The sequence below is a fragment of the Abramis brama genome (assembly GCF_963993115.1).
Source record: "Abramis brama genome assembly, contig: SCAFFOLD_155, whole genome shotgun sequence".
Classification (NCBI taxonomy): Eukaryota; Metazoa; Chordata; class Actinopteri; order Cypriniformes; family Leuciscidae; genus Abramis; species Abramis brama.
In genome coordinates, this window is record NW_028156030.1 from 3,036 (window position 1) to 17,500 (window position 14,465).

The 14,465-nt window shown below is 45.7% G+C and overlaps 2 protein-coding genes across 3 annotated transcripts in view; both read left to right on the plus strand.

Annotated features, from left to right (window-relative positions):
* Window positions 1-4,619: 4,619 nt before the first annotated feature.
* On the plus strand, window positions 4,620-7,716 carry LOC311077145 (Na(+)/H(+) exchanger beta-like). Its single transcript, XM_084138954.1, has 4 exons — window positions 4,620-4,710; window positions 6,012-6,110; window positions 6,216-6,288; window positions 7,316-7,716. The coding sequence occupies exons 2-4, from the start codon at window positions 6,039-6,041 to the stop codon at window positions 7,561-7,563; spliced, it is 393 nt and encodes a 130-aa protein (XP_083995080.1). The 5' UTR covers window positions 4,620-4,710; window positions 6,012-6,038; the 3' UTR covers window positions 7,564-7,716.
* Window positions 7,717-12,591: 4,875 nt separating this feature from the next.
* Window positions 12,592-14,465, plus strand: part of fabp10b (fatty acid binding protein 10b, liver basic) — a 4,223-nt gene continuing 2,349 nt past the window's right edge. Inside the window, exons 1-2 of one of the 2 annotated variants that reach the window (XM_084138953.1) lie at window positions 12,592-14,143; window positions 14,258-14,430. In XM_084138953.1, the coding sequence (XP_083995079.1) occupies window positions 14,077-14,143; window positions 14,258-14,430 (240 nt within the window). In that variant the 5' untranslated portion in view covers window positions 12,592-14,076. The remainder of the gene's footprint in view (window positions 14,144-14,257; window positions 14,431-14,465) is intronic. The other variant, XM_084138952.1, reaches the window with a different exon arrangement.

Below are 14,465 nucleotides of genomic sequence, written 5' to 3' on the forward strand. Positions count from 1 at the left end.
TTACATCACACTCCTCTCACTGCACACGCTCACATCACGCTCACATCACGCTCCTCTCACTGCACACGCTCACATCACACTCCTCACACTGCACACGCTCACATCACGCTCCTCTCACTGCACTCGCTCACATCACACTCCTCTCACTGCACTCGCTTACATCACACTCCTCTCACTGCACACGCTCACATCACACTCCTCACACTGCACACGCTCACATCACACTCCTCACACTGCACACGCTCACATCACACTCCTCACACTGCACACGCTCACATCACACTCCTCTCACTGCACACGCTCACATCACGCTCCTCTCACTGCACACGCTCACATCACACTCCTCTCACTGCACACGCTCACATCACACTCCTCACACTGCACACGCTCACATCACGCTCCTCACACTGCACACGCTCACATCACGCTCCTCTCACTGCACTCGCTCACATCACACTCCTCTCACTGCACTCGCTTACATCACACTCCTCTCACTGCACACGCTCACATCACACTCCTCACACTGCACACGCTCACATCACACTCCTCACACTGCACACGCTCACATCACACTCCTCACACTGCACACGCTCACATCACACTCCTCTCACTGCACACGCTCACATCACACTCCTCACACTGCACACGCTCACATCACACTCCTCTCACTGCACACGCTCACATCACACTCCTCTCACTGCACTCGCTCACATCACACTCCTCTCACTGCACACGCTCACATCACACTCCTCACACTGCACACGCTCACATCACACTCCTCTCACTGCACTCGCTCACATCACACTCCTCACACTGCACACGCTCACATCACACTCCTCACACTGCACACGCTCACATCACACTCCTCTCACTGCACTCGCTCACATCACACTCCTCACACTGCACACGCTCACATCACACTCCTCACACTGCACTCGCTCACATCACGCTCCTCACACTGCACACTGCACACGCTCACATCACACTCCTCTCACTGCACACGCTCACATCACACTCCTCACACTGCACACGCTCACATCACGCTCCTCACACTGCACACGCTCACATCACGCTCCTCACACTGCACACGCTCACATCACGCTCCTCACACTGCACACGCTCACATCACACTCCTCACACTGCACACGCTCACATCACGCTCCTCTCACTGCACACGCTCACATCACGCTCCTCTCACTGCACACGCTCACATCACGCTCCTCACACTGCACACGCTCACATCACACTCCTCTCACTGCACACGCTCACATCACACTCCTCTCACTGCACACGCTCACATCACGCTCCTCTCACTGCACACGCTCACATCACGCTCCTCTCACTGCACACGCTCACATCACACTCCTCACACTGCACACGCTCACATCACGCTCACATCACGCTCCTCTCACTGCACACGCTCACATCACGCTCCTCTCACTGCACACGCTCACATCACACTCCTCTCACTGCACACGCTCACATCACACTCCTCTCACTGCACACGCTCACATCACACTCCTCTCACTGCACACGCTCACATCACACTCACATCACGCTCCTCACACTGCACACGCTCACATCACGCTCCTCACACTGCACACGCTCACATCACACTCCTCTCACTGCACTCGCTCACATCATGCTCACATCACGCTCCTCACACTGCACACGCTCACATCACACTCCTCTCACTGCACACGCTCACATCACGCTCCTCACACTGCACACGCTCACATCACACTCCTCTCACTGCACACGCTCACATCACACTCCTCACACTGCACACGCTCACATCACACTCCTCTCACTGCACACGCTCACATCACACTCCTCACACTGCACACGCTCACATCACACTCCTCTCACTGCACACGCTCACATCACGCTCCTCTCACTGCACACGCTCACATCACACTCCTCTCACTGCACACGCTCACATCACACTCCTCACACTGCACACGCTCACATCACACTCCTCTCACTGCACACGCTCACATCACGCTCCTCTCACTGCACACGCTCACATCACACTCCTCTCACTGCACACGCTCACATCACACTCCTCTCACTGCACACGCTCACATCACGCTCCTCACACTGCACACGCTCACATCACACTCCTCTCACTGCACACGCTCACATCACGCTCCTCTCACTGCACACGCTCACATCACACTCCTCACACTGCACACGCTCACATCACGCTCCTCACACTGCACACGCTCACATCACACTCCTCTCACTGCACACGCTCACATCACACTCCTCTCACTGCACACGCTCACATCACACTCCTCACACTGCACACGCTCACATCACGCTCACATCACGCTCCTCACACTGCACTCGCTCACATCACACTCCTCACACTGCACACGCTCACATCACGCTCCTCACACTGCACTCGCTCACATCACACTCCTCACACTGCACACGCTCACATCACGCTCCTCTCACTGCACACGCTCACATCACACTCCTCACACTGCACTCGCTCACATCACGCTCCTCACACTGCACACGCTCACATCACACTCCTCTCACTGCACACGCTCACATCACGCTCCTCACACTGCACACGCTCACATCACACTCCTCTCACTGCACACGCTCACATCACACTCCTCACACTGCACACGCTCACATCACACTCCTCACACTGCACACGCTCACATCACGCTCCTCTCACTGCACACGCTCACATCACACTCCTCACACTGCACACGCTCACATCACACTCCTCTCACTGCACACGCTCACATCACACTCCTCACACTGCACACGCTCACATCACGCTCCTCACACTGCACACGCTCACATCACACTCCTCACACTGCACACGCTCACATCACACTCCTCACACTGCACACGCTCACATCACGCTCCTCACACTGCACACGCTCACATCACACTCCTCACACTGCACTCGCTCACATCACGCTCCTCTCACTGCACACGCTCACATCACACTCCTCTCACTGCACACGCTCACATCACACTCCTCTCACTGCACTCGCTCACATCACGCTCCTCTCACTGCACACGCTCACATCACACTCCTCTCACTGCACACGCTCACATCACACTCCTCACACTGCACACGCTCACATCACACTCCTCTCACTGCACTCGCTCACATCACGCTCCTCTCACTGCACACGCTCACATCACGCTCCTCACACTGCACACGCTCACATCACACTCCTCACACTGCACACGCTCACATCACACTCCTCTCACTGCACTCGCTCACATCACGCTCCTCACACTGCACACGCTCACATCACACTCCTCTCACTGCACACGCTCACATCACGCTCCTCACACTGCACACGCTCACATCACACTCCTCTCACTGCACACGCTCACATCACGCTCCTCTCACTGCACACGCTCACATCACACTCCTCTCACTGCACACGCTCACATCACGCTCCTCACACTGCACACGCTCACATCACACTCCTCACACTGCACACGCTCACATCACACTCCTCTCACTGCACTCGCTCACATCACACTCCTCTCACTGCACTCGCTCACATCACACTCCTCTCACTGCACACGCTCACATCACGCTCCTCACACTGCACACGCTCACATCACACTCCTCTCACTGCACTCGCTCACATCACGCTCCTCTCACTGCACACGCTCACATCACACTCCTCTCACTGCACACGCTCACATCACGCTCCTCACACTGCACACGCTCACATCACACTCCTCACACTGCACTCGCTCACATCACACTCCTCTCACTGCACACGCTCACATCACACTCCTCACACTGCACACGCTCACATCACGCTCACATCACTGCACACGCTCACATCACACTCCTCTCACTGCACTCGCTCACATCACACTCCTCACACTGCACACGCTCACATCACACTCCTCACACTGCACACGCTCACATCACGCTCCTCTCACTGCACACGCTCACATCACACTCCTCACACTGCACTCGCTCACATCACACTCCTCTCACTGCACACGCTCACATCACACTCCTCACACTGCACACGCTCACATCACACTCCTCTCACTGCACACGCTCACATCACACTCCTCACACTGCACACGCTCACATCACACTCCTCTCACTGCACACGCTCACATCACACTCCTCTCACTGCACACGCTCACATCACGCTCCTCTCACTGCACACGCTCACATCACGCTCCTCACACTGCACACGCTCACATCACACTCCTCACACTGCACACGCTCACATCACGCTCCTCTCACTGCACACGCTCACATCACGCTCCTCACACTGCACACGCTCACATCACACTCCTCTCACTGCACACGCTCACATCACGCTCCTCTCACTGCACACGCTCACATCACGCTCCTCACACTGCACACGCTCACATCACACTCCTCTCACTGCACTCGCTCAAATCATGCTCACATCACACTCCTCTCACTGCACACGCTCACATCACACTCCTCTCACTGCACACGCTCACATCACGCTCCTCACACTGCACACGCTCACATCACACTCCTCACACTGCACTCGCTCACATCACACTCCTCACACTGCACACGCTCACATCACACTCCTCACTGCATGTGTGTGTGTTTGTGTCTGCAGACAGCAGTGCAGCAGGAGGACGCTCAACATCTCTAAAGAACGAGAAGAAGAAATCAGAAAGATTCTGCGAGCAAACCTGCAGAAGACGCGACAGAGAGTGAGACTCATGACACTGCATGTGTTCTGTGCACAGCCAGTGTGAATGTTCTGTGTTGAATACCTGGGTGACGTGGTACAAGTGTTGTATACAACATAGCACACTGTCAGGTAGGCTGCTGTATCCCATAGTGCAATGCACTCAACCTTGAAGCGGCAGTAATTTCAACATCATCTTGACTCATTATTCGGTCAGAATGGCACAATTTTTTATACATTTACACTAGATTTAGATGAATTTTTTTTCTATTTAATTGACATGTCAAATAATTGTGCATTTGTGTTGCTAAAGCTCTCGCTGAATTAAACATACATTATGAGGTCATGTAGCATATTGTTTGAAATGTTTATGCTTGCATAATTTGTTTTACACTATTTTTTCTAAAGAAGCAGCAGGTAATATTAAGTGTGTACTGCACTGTGTGAGGTTAGCAGTGTTCTAGGATTCTTGGTAGGGTTGCACCAGACTTCGTAAGTGCTTTCTTAAATTGGAACGTAAAGTCCACACTAGAGGCTTAGTAACTACTAGCTAGTTTGTAACTATGTACTTTATTCCGTTGCACCATTTGTTCATAAGGCAGAACGTAGCTAGTAGGTCGTAAGCTCTCCGTAAAGTAATGCGTAGTCACATCATATGACGTTTAGCCTCGATGATCCAATAGCAGCCTTCAAATACGTGAGCAGAAGTTGTGTTGAAATGCCGTGAATTTCAGTTTATCCTTCATTCTAACTTCTTTTGCCTCACGTTACTAACGGTAAAAATAAGTTTCCATTAAATACGATAGCCTACTTGATCATTAATAACATAACAAGTGTTTTTATATGTAAATAACATTCAGAAACTGTATTTGAAATAAAGTCAATAAATCAATAAATCAATATTGATACAAAAAACATAAAAAATTACGTTTATTGATTATGACTGATATTTGACATGCACAACATGGACCAATGCACACAGCGGCGCGCTGTTTAGGACGGGTTCGTGTTAAAGAGCCGCTAACAAAGTAATCTTTTCACATAATGTTCTCTCTCTTAAAATGTAAGCGAGTGTAAATGTCAGCATTATCATATATATGAAAAGAATTGAAGTCTGTCAGGTAAAAGAAGAACTTATTGATGCAGTTCAGTCTGTCTAATATTTTATATTTAATATTTTAATACTGAGATGTGTGTGTCTCTTGCTCAGTTCACTGCAGTCTTATTTACTGGACTGTGCAATTAACTCTTGTCTGTGTGTGTGTGTGTGTGTGTGTGTGTGTGTGTGTGTGTGTGTGTGTGTGTGTGTGTGTGTGTGGTTAGCTGCGCTCGTACAGCAGACACACACTGATGCCTGATGCTGCAGAAGACGACTGGAGCGAGACGCGGATCAGGAAACAGCGCGTGGAAATAGAGCGGCGGGTGAGTAAGAAAAGAAATAAAGAAAGTAATGCTTTCATTTATTTGTCTGTATTTAAACGCTCAAGCCAAAGGAAAAGCCAGTAATTTAGGGTGTCACTTTTCCAGATGAGCCACTTTCTGATGGTTCCTGCTAATTGCTCCGAGTCTCCAGCAGTGCGGAGAGGCCCCTTCGAGTCAGGTGACTTTCTTAGGTGTTTCCAAGGTTGAAATTGAGTCAGGTGACCTTCTCAGGTGTTTCCAGGGTCACTCGAGTCAGGTGACCTTCTCAGGTGTTTCCAGGGTCACTCGAGTCAGGTGACCTTCTCAGGTGTTTCCAAGGTTACTCGAGTCAGGTGACCTTCTCAAGTGTTTCCTAGGTTACTCGAGTCAGGTGACCTTCTCAGGTGTTCCCAGGGTCACTCGAGTCAGGTGACCTTCTCAGGTGTTTCCAGGGTCACTCGAGTCAGGTGACCTTCTCAGGTGTTTCCAAGGTTACTCAGGTCAGGTGACCTTCTCAGGTGTTTCCAGGGTCACTCGAGTCAGGTGACCTTCTCAAGTGTTTCCAAGGTCACTTGAGTCAGGTGACCTTCTCAGGTGTTCCCAGGGTCACTCGAGTCAGGTGACCTTCTCAGGTGTTCCCAGGGTCACTCGAGTCAGGTGACCTTCTCAAGTGTTTCCAAGGTCACTTGAGTCAGGTGACCTTCTCAGGTGTTCCCAGGGTCACTCGAGTCAGGTGACCTTCTCAGGTGTTCCCAGGGTCACTCGAGTCAGGTGACCTTCTCAGGTGTTCCCAGGGTCACTCGAGTCAGGTGACCTTCTCAAGTGTTTCCAAGGTCACTTGAGTCAGGTGACCTTCTCAGGTGTTCCCAGGGTCACTCGAGTCAGGTGACCTTCTCAGGTGTTCCCAGGGTCACTCGAGTCAGGTGACCTTCTCAAGTGTTTCCAGGGTCACTCGAGTCAGGTGACCTTCTCAAGTGTTTCCAAGGTCACTCGAGTCAGGTGACCTTCTCAGGTGTTCCCAGGGTCACTCGAGTCAGGTGACCTTCTCAAGTGTTTCCAAGGTCACTCGAGTCAGGTGACCTTCTCAAGTGTTTCCAAGGTCACTCGAGTCAGGTGACCTTCTCAGGTGTTCCCAGGGTCACTCGAGTCAGGTGACCTTCTCAGGTGTTTCCAAGGTCATTCAATAACAGAATGTTGCATTGAGTGTTTGAAATGTTGTCTTCCAGACAGCCGAGGTCAGACAGCCAGGCCGAGTATCCTAGTGTCGGTCCCCAGAGACCCTGAGAACCCAGATGGATCCAGATCCCAGAACCCCGACGGATCCGCTCAGACCCAGAACCCGGACGGTGTGCAGGGCAGCCGAGGACACAAGCTGAGTGTGACATTTGCTCTGGGTGGGGAGGAGCAGAACCTGCCTCGGTGTTTGAGTGATCCGGGTCCACATAACCTGCTGGAGGAGGAAGAGCTGTTTTAGCACAAAGCCTGAGGATGCTTGTTTGTGTTTTAAGCAGTGGAAAATTATTAAAAGGTTATGTAAACTGAGCTGGCCAGGACACTCCTGTAAAAGAGATTTTAATCTTAGTGAGTCTTCTTTCCTGGTTAAATAAAGGTTTATTATTAAACTATTCTTTCTAGTGATCTGAGTGCATATGTGTCTTACGTGTCACGCTTGTCCTGTTTTAGGCCGCGTCCACCTGGTATTATCTTGCGTTTCACATGCGTATCCCATGACTCTTGTGTTCAGATCTATGGTTAGGTTAGGCAAGGGTTAGTTTAGGTTAGGTTAGGTTAGGGTAGGCAAGTTTGCTCCTAGAGTTCGCTTAGGTTAGGTTAGGTTAGGTTAGGTTAGGTTAGGTTAGTTTAGGATAGTTTAGGTTAGGGTAGGCAAGTTCACTCCTAGAGTTCGCTGTCCTGAAGCGTTTGGCTCCAACCCTAAAAACCCCCTCACCTGCCTGTAACCTTAGTAATCCTGAAGACATTGATCAGCTTGTTCATGTGTGTTAGTTTAGGGTCAGAGCTGAACTCTGCAGGACAGTGGGTTGCGGTTACGGTTAGGGTTACGCAGGCGGATGAAGAGGAGAAGGAAGGCAGCTGTTTGTTTGGTACGACACAGCCAAGTCACAGTGGCTTATTTTGATTCTTCCCATAGCTAACCCTCATGTTTTTGTGATGTGCTCACAGGCATTTTTGACCTCCTCCAGACCTGCTTTCAGTGATTCACTCACTAAACGGTTTCATCTGTATTTATTGCTAGCTAGAAATGGCCAATGTACACTTCAAACTTGTGAATTTATGTTGCTTTTGCTCTTAAAACATTCTGAAGTCAAGTTTTGTAGACAAATATAACTTGCATCTGAATTTATGAAATAATAGATTTTGACTTTTTTTAGCAGATGGACAAGAAGCTTCTAGAGCATGACGTGCTCCTCACACGTTCCTCCTTCACTAGCGTTCAAAAGCATCCCATGATGCACCTGGAGTGAGCAGAAGAAGCTCAAATATAAGAGAGTTTCTGCAAAGAACATCTTGAGTTTCAATGAATGAAAATCTCTATGAAGAGTCACATGATGCTCATTTGTTATCTTAATCTGAAAGATTTATTCACTGTCTTCGCCTCATAACATTCTTTACCTGTTTTGAAAAGAATCCAAACATGTTTTGTCTATCACACGCCACACGTTTGGTAACAACAGCCGTCCACACATGATATCTTGTGTTATTAAAGCTGATTATCTGATTCTGAGACGTTATACTGAGACTTCAGTCTGACTCGTCTGTTATCATTGTCTTTGTTTATTTATTGTTCAAAAGCTTTTAAAAAAAAAATTAATACTTTCATCAAGGATAAATATAAATTGATCAAAAGTGACAGTAAAGACATTTATCATGTGAAAATTTATTTTTATTTAAAAGAAAAGCTGTTCTTTTGAACATTCTATTTATCAAAGCAGCGCAGTGGTTTTCAACATTGATAATAATCATAAATGTTTGTTGAGCATCAAATCATCATATTAGAATGATTTCTGAAGGATCATGTGACACTCAATGGCTGGCTGTCGAGATGGTGTCCGCAAAATAATATAGAATTCATAGACAATTGGAAAAGTTTTTGGGGCAGACCTGACCTGTTGAAAAGAGATGGTATTCATTCATCCTGGGATGGTGCTGCTCTTCTCTCTAGTAATATGGCTCATAGTCTTAGAGCTCAAACATGACAATCAGGTCAGGAACAGACAGACTGGCTAAACCGACCGTCTGCTAGCGGCCTCGCGTCACCAAGGTCAGATAAATCCCATCACATAGACTCTAGAGCCTCTTTCACCTAGCTATCATCATATAGAGACCGTGTCTGTTCCCCGAATTTGGAAATCCAAAAAACGTTTCAACCCATCTAAGGTTCAAAATTTAATTGATGTTCAACAAATAAAAAACAGATATAATACAAATGAGCAAATGATAAAGCTTGGGTTGCTGAATATTAGATCCCTTACTCCAAAAGCACTCGTTGTTAATGATACTGACTATAATCTAGATGTGCTGTGTTTGACAGAAACCTGGCTAAAACCAAATGATTACATTACTGTAAATGAGTCCACCCCGCAAGATTACTGTTATAAACATGAGCCTCGTCTGAAAGGCAAAGGGGGTGGTGTTGCTGTAATTTATAGTAATATCTTCAAAATCACTAAGAAATCTAGTTTTAAATATGCTTCTTTTGAAGTGTTGGTGCTTAATGTAAAAATATATAGTGTAAATGACAAATCACGTTTGAGATTTGTGCTGGCTACTGTATACAGGCCACCAGGGCACCATACAGACTTTATCAAAGAATTTGCGGACTTTCTATCAGAGTTAGTATTGGCTGCAGATAAAGTCATAATTGTTGGTGATTTTAATATACATATAGATAATAATAAAGTTGCATTGGGATTGGCATTTAAAGACATTGTAAACTCTATTGGAGTTAGACAACACGTGTCAGGACCTACTCATCGTCGTAATCATACTCTAGATCTAATATTATCACACGGAATAGATGTTGATGCCGTTGAAATTCTGCAGCAGAGCGATGACATCTCAGATCATTATCTAGTCTCGTGTAAACTACATTTAGCCAAGGCTGCAAAGCCGACTCCGTGTTACAAATATGTGAGACCTATCACTTCTGCCACTATAGATTGCTTTATTAATAATCTTCCTAATCAGTTTCATCATCTCAGCATCCCAGATAGCTTAGAAGAACTCGATATTGCAACAGAAACTTTTAACTCTCTCTTTTCCAGCACTTTAGACACAGTTGCTCTGTTGCGCTTAAAGAAGATTAAAGAAAATAGTCCAACGCCGTGGTACAACGAGCACACTCGGGCCCTTAAGAGAGCAGCCAGAAAAATGGAGCGAAAAAATTTCTCCATGTGGAAAAATGCGATTCATTTATTGCTATAGAAGAGGAAGAATTCACTAAACTCATTAAATCATTTAAATCTACAACATGTATGTTAGACCCTATACCGACTAAGCTACTGAAAGAGATGCTTCCAGAGGTCACAGATCCTCTTCTTAATATCATTAATTCATCTTTGTCTCTAGGATACGTACCAAAAACCTTTAAGCTGGCTATGATTAAACCGCTTGTTAAAAAAACGCAACTTGATCCTACAGAATTAGTCAATTACAGGCCGATCTCGAATCTGCCTTTTCTGTCAAAGATACTAGAAAAGACGGTATCTTCACAACTATGTTCCTTTCCAGAAAGAAATGATATCTGAGGATTTCCAGTCAGGATTTAGACCGTACCATAGTACTGAGACAGCTATCATTAGAGTCACAAATGATTTGCTCTTATCATCCGATCGTGGTTGTGTCTCTCTATTAGTGTTACTCGATCTTAGTGCTGCATTTGACACCATTGACCACAACATTCTTTTAAATAGACTAGAAAACTATGTTGGCATTAGTGGAATTGCACTAGCATGGTATACTAGCAAATCATACTTATCTGACCGTTATCAGTTTGTAGCAGTAAATGAAGAGATGTCTCATCGATCACAAGTTCAGTACGGCGTACCACAAGGCTCAGTACTAGGACCGCTGCTGTTCACTCTGTACATGCTACCCTCACACACACACACACACACACACACACACACACACACACACACACACACACACACACACACACACACACACACACACACACACTCTGTACACGCTACCATTAGGAGATATCATTAGGAAACATGGCATTAGCTTCCACTGTTATGCTGATGATACTCAGCTCTATATTTCTTCACCACCTAACGAAAACCACCATTTCACAAAATTAACACACACACACACGTGTTGTAATGCATAGCTGATATAAAAAATTGGATGACTAGTAATTTCCTACTACTTAATTCTGAAAAAACAGAGATTCTAATTATTGGACAAAAAACTTCCACATGTAATAATCTAGAAAACCGTCTAACACTTGATGGCTGCTCTGTTAAGTCTTCGTCGTCGGTTAGGAACCTCTGTGTGTGTGTGTGTGTTTGTGTGTGTGTGTGTGTGTGCTCTTTGATACCAATCTTTCCTTTGAAAGTCACGTGTCTAGTATCTGTAAAACCGCATTTTTCCATCTTAAAAATATATCTAAATTACGTCATATGCTCTCATTGACAAATGCGGAACAGTTAGTTCATGTGTTCATGAGCTCAAGGCTAGATTATTGTAATGCTCTACTGGGTGGTTGCCCTGCACGCTTAATAAACAAACTACAGCTGGTCCAAAACGCAGCAGCTCGAGTTCTTACCAGAACCAGGAAGTATGACCATATTAGCCAGTTGATAATACCTAGAATATCAAAATTGACTGCTGGCGGCAGATCCTTTTCCTATTTAGCACCAAAACTCTGGAACAGTCTTCCTACCATTGTCCGGGAAGCAGACACACTCTGTCAGTTCAAAGCTAGATTAAAGACACATCTCTTTGACCTAGCATACACATAACACATTATAGACTTCTATAATTAAATGTTAGGCTGCACAGATTAGGTCAGCCGGAACCGGGAACACTTCCCATAAATCCTAATGTACTCGTTACATCATGAGAAGAATGGCATCTACGCTAATTTTAGTGTTTTTGTTTATCCCAAGGTTTTCCCGCAGCCTGTCGGATCCAGGCCATATATCCAGATCTGATGAAGGACCTGCACCTGGACCCGATGTCATAGCGGGGTGCTAAAGTGCCAACTAGTTTCTCCTTATGGAGGATTTCAATTCAATTAAATTCAAATTTATTTTTATAGTGCTTTTCACAATACATATTGTTTCAAAGCAGCTTTACAGAAAGTGCATTTCAGAAATGTACATAGAAAAATACAGTTAGTTAATCATGTATTAATTTAGGGCATAACATATCGCCAGCGTTGAGTCGTCTCTTCACAGGCGTCGAGTCGTCTCTGCACGGGTGTTGGGGCATCTGAAGTTTCCATGGGAGGCTGGATACAAACTGGAGCTGACGATCTGTATTTACCTCTGGACTAGCGTCCCGAGATAACGACAGAAAAGCAGATGGGAAATAATTAGCGTAGCTGCTGTTCATAATATTAATGCATTCGATCTGATTCAACTGTAGTATAAAAGGTAGTATTGTGTGAATGCTTGGCTAAAGAGATGAGTCTTTAATCTAGTTTTAAACTGGGACAGCGAGTCTGAGCCTCGAACGATATCAGGAAGGCCATTCCAGAGTTTAGGAGCTAAATGTGAAAACGCCCTACCTACTTTAGTGGACTTAGATATTCTAGGAATGACCAGAAGCCTCGGATTTAGTGATCTTAAAGAGCGCGATGGATTGTAGGGCGATAGAAGTTCCGTTAAATACCCAAGAGCTAAACCATTTAGGGCTTTATAGGTCATTAGTAATACTCTGTAATTGATATGGAACTTAATAGGTAACCAGTGTAGAGATGATAGAATTGGTGTTATATGATCATATTTTCTTGACCTAGTAAGAACTCTAGCAGCTGCATTTTGGACTAAAGTAGTTTTTAAAGGATCCCTTTACCGCTCTACAGATAAAGCGTTGTCGGGAAAATTCGGTTTGCGTATCTACCCTGAAGTGATGCAATTCTGTATCAAAATGTTAAGGCCAGACAAGTAGTTTTTTTAGGCTTGGTTTGTAGGGAATTACAAACCTGCGCACATATATTCAAACGCGCATACCAATAGACTGAACTCGTAATACGCATGTGCACGCCATCAGCGTTCTCACAGGTTTCGTGTTTAAAGTCTGTGTAGAGTTTCCTGTTAAAACGGTGTGTGTTAGCGGCCCCTAAGGTAATAACTAATGATCGTTGTGACGGAAGTGAATCAATCAAATTAACTTTAGCTGGACAATAACTTTATTAAAGAACTGCTATAAAGCCAAAACAATCTCTGTTACTTTAAACTATCCTTGTATCTCTGTAAAGCCGCTTTGGAACAATCTACATTGTTAAAAGCGCTATATAAATGAAGATGACTTGACTTGACTGAAGACTGGAGTAATGATGCCGAAAATTCAGCTTTGATCACAAGAATTACACTTTACTATATATTCACACAGAAAACAGCTGATTTACATTGGAATAATATTTAACTGTTTTACTGTATTTACAGTATGATCAAATAAAAGCAGCCTTGGTGAGCAGAAGAGACTCTTTCACAAACAGTAAACATCTTACAGACCCCTAACTTTTATTTTAATTCAATGTAACAGACTGACATCGACTTTGGCTTTGAGGAATATGAATGGACGTGTGTTTTATAGGAGTTTCTGGACATATTTATTTCATAATAACTGGCATGTTTGATCTTTAATGTGCATGTAAAGCCCAGAGAGACTCATTTGAGACTCAAACATGAAGCTCCTGAGACATAATTAAGGAAACCATCACAAACAGACTCATGATCAACAGCGAGCGCTTCATCAGAATCAGATCACCGATCTACAGTCAAAGAAAGGAATCATGGACTTCAGTGGAAGCTGGAAGCTGTGTGAACAGGAGAATCCAGAGGCGTTTCTCAGAGCCATATGTGAGTTTGACATTTCAGTATGTCAGTCTTCTGTTTTTCTTTTAATTTGAAAGTTTCTAAAGTTGTTGTTCATATGTAATGATAGTGAGGTGCGACGTGTTTTTATGTGTGCAGCGGCTCCAGAGATTTACATTAAAATGATGAAAGAAGTGAAACCTCTGACAACGATTGAGCAGAACGGAGATGAATTCAGCATCTGTGTGAAAACGGCCCTCAGGAGCAACACAAACACCTTCACCATCGGCACTGAGAGCGAGTTCAACACCATGGACGGCAAGATCATCAAGGTCATTCAGTCATTTACAGTCGCTAGGACACATTT